General features: G+C 30.2%; 1 protein-coding gene across 1 annotated transcript in view; it reads left to right on the forward strand.

The window, feature by feature from the left end:
* Positions 1-20,268, forward strand: part of LOC139496781 (E-selectin-like) — a 174,083-nt gene that overhangs the window by 138,173 nt on the left and 15,642 nt on the right. The window contains exon 5 of the mRNA XM_071285118.1: positions 5,894-6,073. Within this exon, the coding sequence (XP_071141219.1) occupies positions 5,894-6,073 (180 nt within the window). The remainder of the gene's footprint in view (positions 1-5,893; positions 6,074-20,268) is intronic.

Consider the following 20,268-nt stretch of genomic DNA (forward strand, 5'->3'; position numbering starts at 1 on the left):
TTATTTTTGTGGAATAAGAATGTAGTTATTGATTTATTTTGATACAAATAATTAACCGTCATATGATGTCAGTACTTTTTGTACATCAGGATTGGCTGTTCTTCATAAAATATGCTTACTTTTAGGAAAAAAATATAAAATTTTTGTACGCGTTTTCTTAAATGCAAATATTGTGTCATTTTACTGAAAATTATTGACCGCCATTGGATTTTTGTACTTTTTATAGTTGAGAATAGTTTTTTTTCATAAATTTAAAATTATATCAGAAAAATCATACTAAAATTTTGTTCGTATTGTTTAAAATAATCAAAATTATTCTTCTTTTTATCAAAAATGATGCTATTTTATTGGAAATCAGTTATTTTTACCATCTTGAGACAAGTCTTCTAATCAGAATTCAGATATAATGAGAATTAAATACTTAAACTTTTATATTTGTGGAATAAGAATGTAGTTATTGATTTATTTTGATACAAATAATTAACCGTCATATGATTTCAGTACTTTTTGTACATCAGGATTGACTGTTCTTCATAAAATATGCTTACTTTTAGGAAAAAGATATAAAATTTTTGTACGCGTTTCCTAAAATGCAAATATTGTTTCATTTTACTGAAAATTATTGACCGCCATTGGATTTTTATACTTTTATAGTTGAGAATAGTTTTTTTTCATAAAATTAAGATAATATCAGAAAAATCATACTAAAACTTTGTTCGCATTGTTTAAAATAATCAAACTTATTCTTCTTTTTATCAAAAATGATGCTATTTTATTGAAAATCAGTTATTTTTACCATCTTGAGACAAGTCTTCTAATCAGAATTCAGATATAATGAGAATTAAAATACTTAAACTTTTATATTTGTGGAATAAGAATGTAGTTATTGATTTATTTTGATACAAATAATTAACCGTCATATGATTTCAGTACTTTTTGTACATCAGGATTGACTGTTCTTCATAAAATATGCTTACTTTTAGGAAAAAGATATAAAATTTTTGTACGCGTTTCCTAAAATGCAAATATTGTTTCATTTTACTGAAAATTATTGACCGCCATTGGATTTTTATACTTTTATAGTTGAGAATAGTTTTTTTTCATAAAATTAAGATAATATCAGAAAAATCATACTAAAACTTTGTTCGCATTGTTTAAAATAATCAAACTTATTCTTCTTTTTATCAAAAATGATACTATTTTATTTGAAATCAGTTATTTTTACCATCTTGAGACAAGTCTTCTAATCAGAATTGAGATATAATGAGAATTAAAATACTTAAACTTTTGTTTTTGTGGAATAAGAATGTAGTTATTGATTTATTTTGATACAAATAATTAACCGTCACATGATTTCAGTACTTTTTGTACATCATGATTGGCTGTTCTTCATAAAGTATGCTTACTTTATGGAAAAAGATATTAAATTTTTGTACGCGTTGCCTAAAATGCAAATATTTCTTCATTTTACTGAAAATTATTGACCGCCATTGGAATTTTGTACTTTTTATAGTTTAGAATAATTTTTTTTCATAAAATTGAAAGAATATCAGAAAAATCATGCTAAAATTTTGTTCGCATTGTTTAAAATATTCAAAATTATTCTCCTTTTTATCAAAAATGATACTATTTTATTTGAAATCAGTTATTTTTACTATTTTGAGACAAGTCTTCTAATCAGAATCGAGATATAATGAAAATTAAAATACTTAAACTATTACTTCTGTGGAATAAGAATGTACTTATCGATTTATTTTGATACAAATTATTAACTGTCATATGATTTCAGTAATTTTTGAACATCAGGATTGGTTGTTCCTCATAAATTAATCTTACTTGAAGGAAAAAGATATTAAATTTTTGTACGCGTTGAATAAAATGCAAATATTGTTCATTTTACTGAAAATTATTGACCGCCATTGGATTTTTGTACTTTTTATAGTTGAGAATAGTTTTTTTTCATAAAATTTAAAATAATATCAGAAAAATCATATTAAAATTTTGTTCGCATTGTTTAAAATAATCAAAATTATTCTTCTTTTTATCAAAAATGATGCTATTTTATTTGAAATCAGTTATTTTTACCATCTTGAGACAAGTCTTCTAATCAGAATTCAGATATAATGAGAATTAAAATACTTAAACTTTTATTTTTGTGGAAAAAGAATGTAGTTATTGATTTATTTTGATACAAATAATTAACCGTCATATGATTTCAGTACTTTTTGTACATCAGGATTGACTGTTCTTCATAAAATATGCTTACTTTTAGGAAAAAGATATAAAATTTTTGTACGCGTTTCCTAAAATGCAAATATTGTGTCATTTTACTGAAAATTATTGACCGCCATTGGATTTTTGTACTTTTTATAGTTGAGAATAGTTTTTTTTCATAAATTTAAAATTATATCAGAAAAATCATACTAAAATTTTGTTCGTATTGTTTAAAATAATCAAAATTATTCTTCTTTTTATCAAAAATGATGCTATTTTATTTGAAATCAGTTATTTTTACCATCTTGAGACAAGTCTTCTAATCAGAATTCAGATATAATGAGAATTAAAATACTTAAACTTTTATTTTTGTGGAAAAGGAATGTAGTTATTGATTTATTTTGATACAAATAATTAACCATCATATGATTTCAGTACTTTTTGTACATCAGGATTGACTGTTCTTCATAAAATATGCTTACTTTTAGGAAAAAGATATAAAATTTTTGTACGCGTTTCCTAAAATGCAAATATTGTTTCATTTTACTGAAAATTATTGACCGCCATTGGATTTTTATACTTTTATAGTTGAGAATAGTTTTTTTTCATAAAATTAAGATAATATCAGAAAAATCATACTAAAACTTTGTTCGCATTGTTTAAAATAATCAAACTTATTCTTCTTTTTATCAAAAATGATACTATTTTATTTGAAATCAGTTATTTTTACCATCTTGAGACAAGTCTTCTAATCAGAATTGAGATATAATGAGAATTAAAATACTTAAACTTTTGTTTTTTGTGGAATAAGAATGTAGTTATTGATTTATTTTGATACAAATAATAACCGTCACATGATTTCAGTACTTTTTGTACATCATGATTGGCTGTCCTTATAAAGTATGCTTACTTTATGGAAAAAGATATTAAATTTTTGTACGCGTTGCCTAGAATGCAAATATTTCTTCATTTTACTGAAAATTATCGACCGCCATTGGAATTTTGTACTTTTTATAGTTTAGAATAGTTTTTTTTCATAAAATTGAAAGAATATCAGAAAAATCATACTAAAATTTTGTTCGCATTGTTTAAAATATTCAAAATTATTCTCCTTTTTATCAAAAATGATACTATTTTATTTGAAATCAGTTATTTTTACTATTTTGAGACAAGTCTTCTAATCAGAATCGAGATATAATGAAAATTAAAATACTTAAACTATTACTTCTGTGGAATAAGAATGTACTTATCGATTTATTTTGATACAAATTATTAACTGTCATATTTATGCATTTTTAAAATATATATCTGCCATTAAATGCTAGTGCTTATTTTTATTTATTTATTGTTTGTATGCTTTTAGTTTGTTATATTTTATGATCGTCAAGTGATTTGTTGATTCCCCCGCTTCAATGCACATAGAGGCGCTTGCCACATGAGCTTTGACTCTGGAGGCTCACAAATCAAATAGAAGTTTGCTTTATTATATTGCATGTTTTATTTGGTAGTATTTGCATGATGCTGCATGATTTTTATTGTGATAGTCGGTTAAAGAGCTCACCAGAGCTCATGTTTTCTCTGTTATAATGTATATATATGCCGACTCTAAATAAAATTTACTTACTTACTTACTATATATGATTTCAGTAATTTTTGAACATCAGGATTGGTTGTTCCTCATAAATTAATCTTACTTGAAGGAAAAAGATATTAAATTTTTGTACGCGTTGAATAAAATGCAAATATTGTTTCATTTTACTGAAAATTATTGACCGCCATTGGATTTTTGTACTTTTTATAGTTGAGAATAGTTTTTTTTCATAAACATGATAAAATTTAAAATAATATCAGAAAAATCATATTAAAATTTTGTTCGCATTGTTTAAAATAATCAAAATTATTCTTCTCTTTATCAAAAATGATACTATTTTATTTGAAATCAGTTATATTTACCATCTTGAGACAAGTGTTCTACTTAGAATTGAGATATGATGAGAATTAAAATAATTAAACTTTTATTTTTATGGAATAAGAATGTAGTTATTGATTTATTTTGATACAAATTATTAACCGTCATATGATTTCAGTACTTTTTCTACATCAGGATTGGCTGTTCTTTATAAAACATGCTTACTTTAAGGAAAAAGATATTAAATTTTTGTACGCGTTACCTAAAATGCAAATATTTCTTCATTTTACTGAAAATTATTGACCGCCATTGGATTTTGTACTTTTAATAGTTTAAAATAGTTTTTTTGTTCATAAAATAAAGGAATGTCAGAGAAATCATACTAAAATTTTATTCGCATTGTTTAAAATAACCAAAATTATTCTTCTTTTTATTAAAGATGATACTATTTTATTTGAAATCAGTTATTTTACCATCTTGAGACAAGTCTGCCTATTAGAATTGAGATGTAATGAGACATAAAATACTTAAAATAAGTGATTGCATTACTTTTTGTCCATCAGGATTGGTTGTTCTTCATAAATTATGTTTACTTTAAGGAAAGAGATATTATTTTTTTGCGTGTTGGCAAAAATGCAAATATTTCTTCTCATATTGGAAAATATTGTAATTTCAATTGCAATCAGTTGTTATAAATGATTTTCATATGTTTTTTTGTAGAAAATGTGAATTATTCAAGAATTTCTTTCTTCTTTAAGGAATATATTTATGCTTACCACCATTGGATTTTTATACTTTTTATTGTTTAGGAGTAGTTATCTTTTTTATTAAAAAAAGACTATCAGAAAAATATAATGTAATGTTGTTTGCATTGTTTAAAATTATTTCTATTTCTTGCTAAAAAATACAGCAGTTATTTTTGTAATTTGTTATTTTAAATGCTTCGATTGTGACGAGAATATAGAAAGTCCGTGATAATGATAAGTTTGTTTTAAGAATTTTATGATGATCATGATGATAAGGATACAAAAATTTAAAATATTGAAAAAAATAGACTATATTTTTCAATAACTGATACTTTCATTTTGTTTTTTCCCGAGAATGTTTGGAAAATAATAAAATAAAAATCGCGATGTAGAAATCGTTTTAGAACTCGCCGGTTTTGAAAATATATAACCTAAATAAAATGAAAAAGACCATTCTTTAATGATGATATTTTAATTTAGGTTTTATTTGTACACTTCTTTTCATTTCAATTCATAAAACTTTGCTAAATAATTAATAAACAAAATGTATCATTGAACGTTGGATTTTCAAGAGTCGCCATTTTAATTAGATTAAACGAAACTAAGATTCCGTAATTTGTATTAGTTGATCATGTGACGTATTAAAGTTCAATCCGTCATCAAGGTCGATCGGTACTATCCGTCCGATCAGTCCGATCAGTCAATTACTTTTACTATAAGTCTGACGGATTGCTGACGTGAGTTTGACGCGAACTTGACTGATCGGTGACTGATCGATGACCGCTGACTGATCGCTGAAATAGTAACGCCTAAGGTTGCAAGTACTGTAATACTTAAACCAAGTATTAGTATTATTTGTATTTGTATTTCTTCATTGTATTTATTCTTGAAAAAAACAATTTCTTATAAAATTAAGACTCTTTGATACTTCGTGTATTATTGCTTGTGCTTTATCAATGTTGCATCTCTATAAATATATCTTGTAATGAACCAACATCAACTGATTATCATATATCTCAAACAGGAATGGTTTGTCCAGATCTTTCTAATCATCATTTGGAAGCATTGGACGGAAAAGCACGATACCAGTATGGCGAATCAGTAATTGTTAAATGTAAAAAGGGATACACAATGACAAGCGGACAAATCTACCTTACATGTTTAGATTCTGGAAAATGGAATGATTCACTGCCTATATGTAAAGGTTTGTAATAGTTCGGTTTTATACCAATAGTAATTGATTATACTAAATACCCGGTAAGTGTACGAATTGAGGTTAAAAAAAAATGACAAAACATACAATTGGTGCTTGTATGATGTTCGTTTTGATATTATACAACAGATACACGATTGACAGGTTAAAAAGTAATGTTATTTTGTGGGACAATCGGAAGTTTGTGAGCAGGACAATTGGGAAGCTAAAATGTGGGACAATTTGGAAATGATTTGATAGTGATTAATTTCTTTTTATAGGTTAGAAGGAATACTTATAGGTACTTTATCAGGATAAATTGAAAAGACGAAATAAAATAATCATGAATATTGATATATTTTGCACATAATAAGTATAATTGAAGTATCATCAAGCATAGAATATAACACTATGTAAAACAAATATCACATATCAAGCACTTCGTCTACTAAATTTTTATATCCCACCTACGATAGTAGGGGGCATTATGTTTTCTGGTCTGTGCGTCCGTACGTCCGTCCGTCCCTCTGTCCCGCTTCATGTTAAAGTTTTTGGTCAAGGTAGTTTTTGATGAAGTTGAAGTCCAATCGACTTCAAACTTGGTACACATGTTCCCTGTGGTATAATCTTTCTAATTTTAATGCCAAATTAGAGTTGTTACCCAAATGTCACGGTCCAGTGAACATTGAAAATGATAGTGCGAGTGGGGCGTTAGTGTACTGGGGACACATTCTTGTTCATCATGTCTTTGTTTTCAAATCATACCAGGCCAAGTTTTTCAAATCATCAAACTCGAAATCAAATGGTCGCCCCTTTCTTTAAAAGTAATAAAAATGTGTAATCAATAGTTTTAGAAAATTATGACGATTACCGTACAAACTAGCATTCTTCTGGCATGTTTTACTTACTTACTGTATTTGTCGAAAGTCTTAGAAAAAAAGGATCATCATTCTGTATAGGTATGCATATGCTAAGTCAGTATCGAGATGGTATTTGAGTGATTGTCGTTGGTTCATGTTTCTAATAAAAATGTTTGATAACTTGTATTTTTATACATTTGGCTGTTTTTTTCTCATTTTATAGACGACCACACGGATGGGCTTTTTAATTGTTGAAGGTCGTACAGGTGCTTATAAATGCTTTATTCAACATCTCTTTATTTTTATATTATACAACTAGTATTATATAAAATTAACATGATCAATGTTCCATGTAAATGAGGGGAGGTCAGATTTACTCTGTACTAAGACATGTTCACTCTGCTACCATTTCATACACCAAAAATATTTGACCCACTATTTATAGTATCTCTCCATCCATAAGTGCGTATATAAAGAACAGGGTTAATAAATTTACATTTTTCTTTAAATTGCTTGCATTGCTTCTTAATGTTTTAATAAACTTTAGATTTTAAAAAAAATATTGATATTTGTTTTATTCAAATAAACGTAATATTATATACTTTATAAAAGTAAACTGCATTGATTTGATGATATAAAAATATGTCCATGAGACAATATCTGAACAAGTCTAGTTTTAATGTTCCGCACTTCACCAGCAATTATTTTTTATTCAACCATCTTTTTTGAAAATTTTAAGTTTCAGTATAAACTAAATTATATAATGCACCAACTCTTGCCAATTAAACACTTATTCTTATATTTCTTACAATAAAATATTGTTATTTAAATGTTCAACCCCCCCCCCCCCTAAAATCACGTTGTCCCCTGTGTTTTTTTTAAAACTAAATCATTTAAATAATATCCAAATTAATTAAACAGGCGTCCGATTCTCACATATATGATATATTATATAATAAACTTGCCCCTCATTTGTCTTTTTATATTATAACTATAATAGCAGGTAATAAAATTTTGCAAATTTTAAGAGAGAAAAAATTTGTCCCCAGTGGTGATTTCCCTCCTGTTACCACTGTTACCACTGAGTTTTTTTTACCTGTGGAAACGTTTAAAAGACCAAGAGTTATTTTCCCATTATGTATTGTGAAGAGCATCATTTCCTGAATGCATTAGTACAAAGAAATAGTTGAAAAGGCGGCCAGGTTTGAAAATTCAAGCCCATCCAAGGTTAAAATTTATAGAAAAATACTTATTGGTGTTCTATCCTGTTATAGCCTTTTCTTACACTTTCTGGGAATATTTTTAAGTGTGCACCACAACATTTAGTGTGTTTTTATATCATCTTTTTAAAAGTTATATGTCACAGGAAATACACTTACATTTAATGTGATAAAAAGGACAAAAACTATCGCGTAATTCCTTTCTGTTACGTTCTGTCATGTTACCTGATAAAAAGTAACAGCATAACCATCATCAGTAACAGGAAAGATGTTCAAGACATTTTCACGGAAGAATCGAAAAGTTAATCTACCATATGCCAACCAGTTTATTTAATATGAGTTATCACCACCATATCAAATAAATTTTAAAATAATATACAGTATATTGAATAAAAAAATAGGTTTTTTGCTTTTGATAACAGCAGAGAACATTGTGCAATTCTAGTATAGTAGATAGTAACAGAAAGGAATTTATTTTAGAATTTTTCATAACCTAGGCAGAATTTTCATCTTGCAAATACTGTTTCAAAGAATAATGACATTGTTTGCTGTTATCTTCCAATTGTGACCAATCTTAAGTGATGTATTTTTCTTAAACTTTAAAATAAAGCAGAAAAATCTTTTCTGTTACCAACTCTGTTCTGTTACCGTTGTCCTGTTACTCAAGATTCTCTCATGTTACCGACATATCTGACTATTTTTTTAAAAGTATATGTCTAAACCTTTTGTATTGCAAATGCTAAAATAAATAATTGGCATCTGATAAACTATTGCAGGATATACTAGTAAACCACAAATGGTGTCTAAAACTTTTTCCTAATCCCCATTAGAAACTTTTTAAAATTGAAACACTTTGGTAACAGGAAAGAACTGGATTTTTTTCTACGATTTTTAAAATTGGCATTGTTTCCTTTTTAAACAATTGTTTGAATTACAGACAACAGTTCCTAGATCCCCAATGTGTGTTCTTTGATTTGTGCTATTAAAATACTGGGTCGAAAGATTTTTGTTTTTGTTTTTTCTTATTGACAAAAACTAGAATTTTTCAGATATTGTCTCCCATATTCTATCCATTGATATAATTTATATAATAAAAGTTTGAATATGCAAAAAATATTTTTTTGTATATTTAGCAAAAAAATAACAAATACTGTATGAAATGAAATAAATGTCTCCTGTTCAAATTATAAAAAATAGGAATCTTAATTGTTCTTGGAAGTCTTTGCAAATAGTATGTGAAAATATTTTGACCAGGCTTACTATTCTGTATTTCTATAGAGACAACAGCATGCAAAGTGAGCTAGAGGTAGGAACTTATTCTAAAAGATTACCAATTCAACACTGTATAATAAGATCATTGAATAATGTTTTAATTGGTATAAATATTGATTTTGTTATCAGTAAATTAAAAGCAAACTTAATATTACTAGTATGTTATATGCATATACACATTCATTGATCTACAATCTTTCGATACGTGTAGGTTGCACTCTGTAAATACAGCTGTTCCTCAAAACACGCCTTTTTGTGAAGATCTTGAATATTCATAGAAAATTCATTTTGTTTACATACTGGTTTCCAGTTATGCTCTCTGTGTTCCATATCACAGAGACAGAACTTAGGAATCTTACCAGTAAAAATGCATATTGTTTACATTGAACTCTGTGGTAACCTTTCATTCGAGGTAGGAGTTGTTAAGAAAGCTACTGTTAGTTTGAACTCTGAGAAGTTCAGGGCATATAAACGTTGAAAATATGCCGCACAGCCCTATATTTTGACCTTTGAAAAAAAATATGGTGCATATGAACTTTCAATTCTGGGATAAGATTTTTTTCAAAACTTCAGAGTAAAAGTTTTAGCCGTAAAAAGAGTTCCTAAGGGAAATTGCATTGTCAATATTTACAGTAATGCAACCTGTTACTTATCATTGCACAAGGTCATGTTTTTCTCTGACTGTTTGTGATGTCTTTACACTAAATCCTATGGATGCTGGATGTGTACGGATTGATTGTTTAGTCTTAGATGCATGATTTTTTTATTAGTTGTTAGTGGCTTTCAACTATAAGTTAACTACAGATAACTACAAGTACTCTCAGATCTGGTCCTAGTGTCTTTTTGTTGTCAGGACGTACAAGTACCCGGCCACGTCTAATTGTATTTTTGTCCATCTGATAAGTGTAGCCTTTTTCAACTTATTTTTATAGTATGTTCTTATGTTGTACTGTTATAACACTGTCCCAGGTTAGGGAGAGAGTTGGGGTCCTGCTAACATGTTTAACCCCGCCACATTATTTATGTATGTGCCTGTCCCAAGTCAAGAGCCTGTAATTCAGTGGTTATCGTTTGTTTATGTGTTACATATTTGTTTTTCGTTCATTTTTTTTTAATATAAATAATTCCGTTAGTTTTCTCGTTTGAATTGTTTAACATTGTCATAGCGGGGCCTTTTATCGCTGACTATGCGGTATGGACTTTGCTCATTGTTAATGGCCGTACGGTGACCTATAGTTTTTAATGTCTGTGTTATTTTGGTCTCTTGTGAACAGTTGTCCCATTGGCAATCATACACATCTTCTTTTTTTTTTATATATATTAGTTAGCTTATTTCACTGCTTTATAATCTTAATTTCTATAAAACAAAATTTAAACTTGCTAAACAAAGAACAACAAAATGGCATATAGACATTTTATTGACAAAGTTTATTAGGCGTATATTAAAGTATACATATTGACTACAGCACGATAACACGATAGCGATATATATATATATATGATCACTGAGCCACGCCAGAGGCATATTACCAAACATTAATTACCAAATAAAAATAGAACTAGTATCTCAATTATTTTTAAAACAATTGAAAGGTCTTTCCTGTAAAAGTGATGTTTTCGTTCGGTAGACAACAAGAGTACTTTCTGAAACTTTTCGCTGTTTACACTTAATAACCTCATCCGCCTACATTTTGAAGATCGGAAGTATGATATATGTAACACAGGGTAGATGAGCTTTCATTTGACATGTGACAACGCCATATTCTAGAAAGTTTGATTTATGCACTTAATAACCCCATCTAACTAATTTTTAGAGGTCGGGAATTTGATATTTCAAATGCACACATCATGACCTTTCATTTGATATACAACAACCCTATCGTAAAAGAAAATAGATTTTTTGCACTCAATGACCCACCCCATTCAACCAATTTTTGGGGGACGTCAATTTGAAATTTAAAATGTACGCTTTATGTTCTTTCATTTGATATGCGACAACCTTACCATCTGAGAAATTTGAATTTTGGCACTAAATGACCCCACCCTTCCACCTGGGATGAAAAGGAGGTTTAAAATTTTCATTTTTAAGTAGAGTTTATTGAGACCTTCAATTTGATATATCAAATTACCCCTTTTGACAAAGTGCCAAAAATGATGCAATATCAACGATACAAATAGAACTTATGAAACTTTCAAAGTAAATGCAAAACATGAAAATTTCAAAATTATTTTTTGGTGTTTTTTCCATGGATTTTTTTTGGTATTTGGTCAAACATATAACTATGTTAACCTCTTCAATTTCTTAAACATTTTTAAAAGTGGTAAGCTGTTGTTGATTCAGAAAAACATGCCGCCGCTCGCAAAATTTCAAACTGCATTATCTCTAAAACGACAATAGATATCTCAAATCTGTTAAATGGTAAATGATCTACTGTACAGTTAGAGGACAACATAAAGTTAATTAAAGTCACAATTAATCATCAAATATATGATACAATACCAAACTTGAGAACCGGAAGTCGTAGAGACATGGGACTACTACCATTCAACTCAGGACCACTTGACCTTTCAAATATCACAAGGTCATGGTCATAGTATAATGTGAGGGTCAAGGTGAACTTTCATCATGACCTGACATTGACCTCAAATTAAAGGTCTTGAATTACTGAACATTTTTGCAGGTTTAGTAGGTTGATATCTGTTATCTTTAAAAAGATATACACACAATACTATACTTTTAAGAATCCTCCCGTCGTAACTTTTGAACAAACAGTCGGACACTTTTGAGCTCAGCGTATAAAATGTAGAGCTCTTCGAGAGGAACATTTTATACGCTGTAAGTATGCAGCAAACTCTTATCGTTTTATCGTCTTATGTGCAAGCTTGAAATTGCAGCGTAATTTTTTTTGTATTTGGTGACCTTTGACCTTGGGTGCAAATTAAAGGTCACAAGAACTTAAGATTATTGGTGTAAGTCCCAAGTCTTTACGACTTCCGGTTCTCGAGATACATTTTTTTTTAAATTGTGTATATTTTTCAAAGGAAATAAATCCTTATAAGGGTTAATAACAAAATGATTATATATGTTTATTAACATTGCCATTTGGTCTTGTACATGTTGCCGTTTTCAAATAGATTTTATCTTGAATACTTTTTGAGAAAAATGTAAAAGAAAGACATTTATTTCAAGGGAACATAACTCTCATAGGGAATGATGAAATCCTTAGCAGCCTCATATGGCAACACATCATGATGATATCTAACAATTGTCCAAATAAGGTATTGATATCTTCAAAAACAACGCTACTTCATGATGAGGTCTACCGATGGTCTATATTTGGTCTTGATAACTCCAATAGAAACGAGAGGAGGCCATGGCGAACAAATGCTGGATGGAAAAAAAAACATGAGAAAAACAATAAGGTCTTTCCTCGCGGAGAGACAATAAGGTCTTTCCTCGCGGAGAGGAAAGACCCTAACTATAACATGTTATTAAGATGATAAAAAAAGTCAATACCTAGAATCTAAATTTCAAGTCCCCAAAGGTAACTGGGGAGTAGAAATATTGTCCATTTTTCTTCCTCCACTTAATTCCTAGACAAAATGGGGCTTTAGAGAGAGAGAGTGCCATGCTTTTTGCACGTAACCCACGTAACCGAATTTCTTTGATGCGTCAATAGATGATCTGTGACAATGTCAAATTCTGTCCCTAACCAATTTACCATAAGTTTCCTATAGCAGTCCAAATGTTCCCAACCTTTATACTGGACGGCCTCTATCGTAAGAGCTACCATTTTTTTTGCTTTGTTCTTATTCTGAACATATATATATATAAAAAAGAGACCAAATGACACGGACGATAAAATGCAAACGATAAAACTAACGGCCTCATTTATGCACAAACAAGAATATGTAAATAGAACACGGTTGCCCAACTAGCACTATCCGTTCTAATGTTTGTTGGAGTGAAACTCAAATACGGCATTTAAAAAGAAGACCACACCTAAAGGAACATGTGTACTAAGCTTCAGGTTAATTGGACTTCATCAAAACTACCTTGACAAAATTCTTAAACATGAAGCGGGACAAACGGACGGACGAATGAACGGTGAGCGAACGTTTAATTAACGAACGATCGATGAACGTACCCCGATACGAATAACAGAATGCCCCTTAATGTGGAATAAACACGATGATAAAAAAAATGTAACAGCTGAATTACATGCTCCTGACTTGGGACAGTCAAATACAGAATGGGGCGGGATAAAACAAGAAAAAGACCCTAATTGCAGTTCAAAGAGTTCTTGCAGTTTCTGACAGCTTCTTTAAAGCCAATAACAACATATAAAAAAATCATGCATCTCAGACTAAATTATCAATCATTTCACATCAAACATCCAATGGATTTAGCGTGAAAATGTCAAAACAGTGGAATTTTTCTAATGTTGTAATAATATAACGGGCATACTGTTGTTCTATTTCCGATAATTTCGAATCTTTTACAAATTTATGTGTTTTATTCCCAAAAAAGTTCGTCCGAGAATAATGAATGAAACAGAAACAACCAAACTCAAAAACTACGGATATCCTTTTCTGCACGTTTATTGCTAATAAGAATATCATCTTTACATTTAATTATAATTATCATTGCGGTTTTTTGGAAGGCTGTTCTCTCCGTTCAGCGGTTTAAATATGAAAAAAAACTTTGTTGTCGTTAGATTATGTGTTACATATTTGTTTTCGTTAATTTTTTCATATAAATAAGGCCGTTGGTTTTCTCGCTTGAATTTTTTTTACAGTATAATTTATAGCTGACTATGCGTTATGGACTTTGCTTATTGTTGAAGGCCGTCTGGTCAGTAGTAATATCTGTCATTTTGGTCTCTTGTGGAGAGTTATCTCATTAGCAATCATACCACATCTTTTTTATATTTGTATTTCTTAAAACTTCTTAAAATGTAAAAAATTGTCAAGATTTACAGAAAAATGATACAGTATTATTACAGAATTAAAAAATGAAATATTGACTTGAAACATCGACCCTTTTATCGTTGGATATACGCTACTGCAATTACGGATATCACATTAACAGTGATTATTCCGAAGAGGAATAAATCCCAAAACGTTGGATCACCTTGTTTATGTTTAATTGAAATATCGTTATTTAACGTGGTTGCTAAACGTAATATGATTAACCTACAGATGCATCAATGAATAAAGTTGTATAATATGATTAAAAAATACTCCGCGTAAACATTTACACGGTCATTGTGGAATAATGTCAAATTTTACCTGTAATAAACTCATAATTATTACTTACATAATATGGTTAACAACAAACTTCATATTATTTTATTTAAAGATATAGAGTGTAGAAAATCAGAAACGGATCCAACCTATGCAGGATACAAAAACACCACAAAAAATGGATTGAATTGCGACAAATGGAGGAATCATAAATACATGAAAGACGACGGTAATTACTGTAGGACACCAACAGGAGATCCGATTACGACGCCATGGTGTTATACTGGTCGATCAGACAGCTTATATTTCGACATATGTAACATACCTATTTGCAATGGTAAGGTTTGATGGTAAAAGAAGTTTATTTAAATTATTTATTATAGTAACTAAATATATTACTACAGAAAGTTGATCTTGACCATTTAGATCGCGGTTTAAGAACAATTTGACAAGTTTAAAGGGTAAAATGAACTTACATTCCAGTCGTCGTGTGGTCTAGCGGGACGGCTGCAGTGCAGGCGATTTGGTGTCACGATATCACAGTAGCATGGGTTCGAATCCCGGCGAGGGAAGAACCAAAAATTTGCGAAAGCAAATTTACAGATCTAACATTGTTGGGTTGATGTTTAGACGAGTTGTATATACATTATGTACACAGCCATGTATCACCATCATTGATGGCGATCCGATGGATACATCTGTTGTAGGGTTGTCACTGACTCAGACGTACTTATGTATATATATATATATATATATATATATATATATATATATACACGAGTCTAAATTGAAAACTACGTCCAAACTATACATATATATATGCTGCAGTGCAGGCGATTTGGTGTCACGATATCACAGTAGCATGGGTTCGAATCCCGGCGAGGGAAGAACCAAAAATTTGCGAAAGCAAATTTACAGATCTAACATTGTTGGGTTGATGTTTAGACGGGTTGTATATACATTATGTACACAGCCATGTATCACCATCATTGATGGCGATCCGAAGGATACATCTGTTGTAGAGTTGTCACAGACTCAGACAACTCCAAATACAAAAAAAAGGTAACTATAAATGTAATTATTTATAAATATTTCGGATAACAGATATCCTTCGTCAGTCAGATCATTGATGACGATCCGATGGATACATTTGTTGTAGAGTTGTCACTGACTGAGACGTACTTATAAATATAATTATTTTCTGTGACTGTATTTTACATTGATCTGTAGGATCCTTTACTATAGATAATTGAGCTGATCTGTAACAATAACATCTTCATGCCATATCTATCATGAACTGCAGTACGCCGCTAGATTAAAACTGACGTGGAAAGGTAACACACGGCCCGCGAAAGCTCTATTATTATTTGTAGAGCCCAGGTGGTCGTGTGGTCTAGCGGGACGGCTGCAGTGCAGGCGATTTGGTGTCACGATATCACAGTTGCATGGGGTCGAATCCAAGTGAGGGAAGAACCAAAAATTTGCGAAAGCAAATTGACAGATCGAACATTGTTGGGTTGATGTTTAGACTAGTTGTATATACATTATTTACACAGCCATGTTTCACCATCATTGATGACGATCTGATGGATACATCTGTTGTAGAGTTGTCACTGACTCAGACGTACTTATAAATATAATTATTTTCTGTGACTGTATCTTACATTATAGATGTATTAATGTAAGATACAGTCACAGAAAATAATTATATTTATAAGTACGTCTGAGTCTGTGACAACTCTACAACAGATTAATCTATGGGATCGCCATCAATGATAGTGATACATTGCTGTGTACATAATGTATATACATCTCGTTTAAACATTAACCAAACAATGTATATATTTATATCACGATATCACAGTAAAATGGGTTCGAATCACGGCGAGGGAAGAACAAAATTCGATTCGAACCATAAATCTATTTATTGTCGAAATCCGGATCTGGTGTACTTAAACATATTGACACCTTGTGTTTGTGGCATAACATCGTGGCCACAAGTAAAAAAATATTCTGTTTAGATTTAAATTTGTATTAAGATCCATTTTGTTACATCTTGTGATCAATTTTATTTGGCAATCGCCATTGGTAGTCAGTAGGGTTAAAGAACATCAGTTATTCGACCTCTTAGTCAAATGCGTTTTGTTTAAATATACTTTTTCACTTTTTTGGTATTTTGGAAATTGTTGTTTGTGCTGTTTTTAGACCCTTCTACAATGAAATTTGTAGAAACGTATAAAAATTGCGGTTTTTATCCAACCCACTCGTAGGTTTGAACGTAGTTTTCAATTTAGACTCGTATATATTTTTTTTGTTTGGTCTTGTATCATTATTTCCCTCCGGTTAATATAATTCGTTCATCCTATATTGACTCTTAAAATTTAAGAGTTTATCTAAATATGAGAGTACTTTTTCTAAAAATGAGGGTACTTTTTATATGGCCTTCCAAATACCGTTTCGATTCCTAACATCACTGAAGAGACCTTTATAATCGAAATCCGGATCTTGTGACCTAAAAATATTGACACCGTATTTTTTTTTTTGGCATAACATCGTGACACCAAGTTAAAAAAGTTTTTCTGTTTAGTATTAAATTTATATTAAGATCAATTTTGTAACATCTTGTGATCAATTTTATTTGGCAATCGTCAATGGCAGTCATCAGGGTTAAGGAACATTGTTCGATCTTTTAGTCAAATGCGTTTTGTTTGAATTTACTTTTTCACCTTTTTGGTCTTTTGGAAAATGTTGTTTGTGCTGTTTTTAGACCCTTCTACAACGAAATTTGTTTTACACGCACACGTATTAAAATTGCGGTTTTTATCCAACGCAATCATAGGTTTGAACGTAGTTTTCAATTTAGACTCGTTTATATTTTTTTCTTTTGGGGTTGTGTCATATTTTCCCTCCGGTTTTAAATATGATCCTGTATTGATTCTTTAAATTCAAAAGTCAGGATATAAAACTAAGTGTACTTTTCATATGGTCTCTCAAATACCGTTTCGATTCCTAACATCAATGATAGTGATACATTGCTGTGTACATAATGTATATACATCTCGTTTAAACATTAACCAAACAATGTATATATTTATATCACGATATCACAGTAAAATGGGTTCGAATCACGGCGAGGGAAGAACAAAATTCGATTCGAACCATAAATCTATTTATTGTCGAAATCCGGATCTGGTGTACTTAAACATATTGACACCTTGTGTTTGTGGCATAACATCGTGGCCACAAGTAAAAAAATATTCTGTTTAGATTTAAATTTGTATTAAGATCCATTTTGTTACATCTTGTGATCAATTTTATTTGGCAATCGCCATTGGTAGTCAGTAGGGTTAAAGAACATCAGTTATTCGACCTCTTAGTCAAATGCGTTTTGTTTAAATATACTTTTCACTTTTTTGGTATTTTGGAAATTGTTGTTTGTGCTGTTTTTAGACCCTTCTACAATGAAATTTGTAGAAACGTATAAAAATTGCGGTTTTTATCCAACCCACTCGTAGGTTTGAACGTAGTTTTCAATTTAGACTCGTATATATTTTTTTGTTTGGTCTTGTATCATTATTTCCCTCCGGTTAATATAATTCGTTCATCCTATATTGACTCTTAAAATTTAAGAGTTTATCTAAATATGAGAGTACTTTTTCTAAAAATGAGGGTACTTTTTATATGGCCTTCCGAATACCGTTTCGATTCCTAACATCACTGAAGAGACATTTATAATAAAAATCCGGATCTTGTGACCTAAAAATATTGACACCGTATTTTTTTTTTGGCATAACATCGTGACACCAAGTTAAAAAAGTTTTTCTGTTTAGTATTAAATTTATATTAAGATCAATTTTGTAACATCTTGTGATCAATTTTATTTGGCAATCGTCAATGGCAGTCATCAGGGTTAAGGAACATTGTTCGATCTTTTAGTCAAATGCGTTTTGTTTGAATTTACTTTTTCACCTTTTTGGTCTTTTGGAAAATGTTGTTTGTGCTGTTTTTAGACCCTTCTACAACGAAATTTGTTTTACACGCACACGTATTAAAATTGCGGTTTTTATCCAACGCAATCATAGGTTTGAACGTAGTTTTCAATTTAGACTCGTTTATATTTTTTTCTTTTGGGGTTGTGTCATATTTTCCCTCCGGTTTTAAATATGATCCTGTATTGATTCTTTAAATTCAAAAGTCAGGATATAAAACTAAGTGTACTTTTCATATGGTCTCTCAAATACCGTTTCGATTCCTAACATCAATGATAGTGATACATTGCTGTGTACATAATGTATATACATCTCGTTTAAACATTAACCAAACAATGTATATATTTATATCACGATATCACAGTAAAATGGGTTCGAATCACGGCGAGGGAAGAACAAAATTCGATTCGAACCATAAATCTATTTATTGTCGAAATCCGGATCTGGTGTACTTAAACATATTGACACCTTGTGTTTGTGGCATAACATCGTGGCCACAAGTAAAAAAATATTCTGTTTAGATTTAAATTTGTATTAAGATCCATTTTGTTACATCTTGTGATCAATTTTATTTGGCAATCGCCATTGGTAGTCAGTAGGGTTAAAGAACATCAGTTATTCGACCTCTTAGTCAAATGCGTTTTGTTTAAATATACTTTTCACTTTTTTGGTATTTTGGAAATTGTTGTTTGTGCTGTTTTTAGACCCTTCTACAATGAAATTTGTAGAAACGTATAAAAATTGCGGTTTTTATCCAACCCACTCGTAGGTTTGAACGTAGTTTTCAATTTAGACTCGTATATATTTTTTTCTTTTGGGGTTGTGTCATATTTTCCCTCCGGTTTTAAATATGATCCTGTATTGATTCTTAAAATTCAAAAGTCAGGATCTAAAACTGAGTGTCCTTTTCATATGGTCTCTCAAATACCGTTTCGATTCCTAACATCACTGAAGAGACATTTATTGTCGAAATCCGAATCTGGTGTACTAAAAAATATTGACACCGTATTTTTGTGGCATAACATCGTAGCCACAAGTTTAAAAAGTTTTTCTGTTTAGTATTAAACCTATATTAAGATCCACTTTGTTACATCTTGTGGTCAATTTTATTTGGCAATCGCCAATGGCAGTCAGCAGGGTTAAAGAACATCAGTTGTTCGACCTGTAAGTCAAATGCGTACATACATATATATAAACGAGTCTACGTTCAAACCTATGATTGCGTTGGATAAAAACTGCAATTTTTATACGTGTGCATGTAAAAAAAATCGTTGTAGAAGGTTCTAAATTTCTACACAAACAACATTTTCCAAAAGACCAAAAAAGTGAAAAAGTATAATTTAACAAAACGCATTTGACTAACAGGTCGAACAACTGATGTTCATAAACCCTGCTGACTGCCATTGGCGATTGCCAAATAAAATTGATCACGAGATGTAACAAAATGGATCTTAATATAAATTAAATACTTAACAAAAAACGACAAACTTGTGACCAAGATGCTATGCCCAAAACACAAGGTGTCAATATTTCTTTTGTACGCCATATCTAGATTTTGACAATATATGTCTCTTCAGTGAAGTGAGGGATCGAAACAGTAGTTGGAAGGCCATATAATT

This window comes from Mytilus edulis, chromosome 1, assembly GCF_963676685.1.
Source record: "Mytilus edulis chromosome 1, xbMytEdul2.2, whole genome shotgun sequence".
NCBI classification, from domain to species: domain Eukaryota; kingdom Metazoa; phylum Mollusca; class Bivalvia; order Mytilida; family Mytilidae; genus Mytilus; species Mytilus edulis.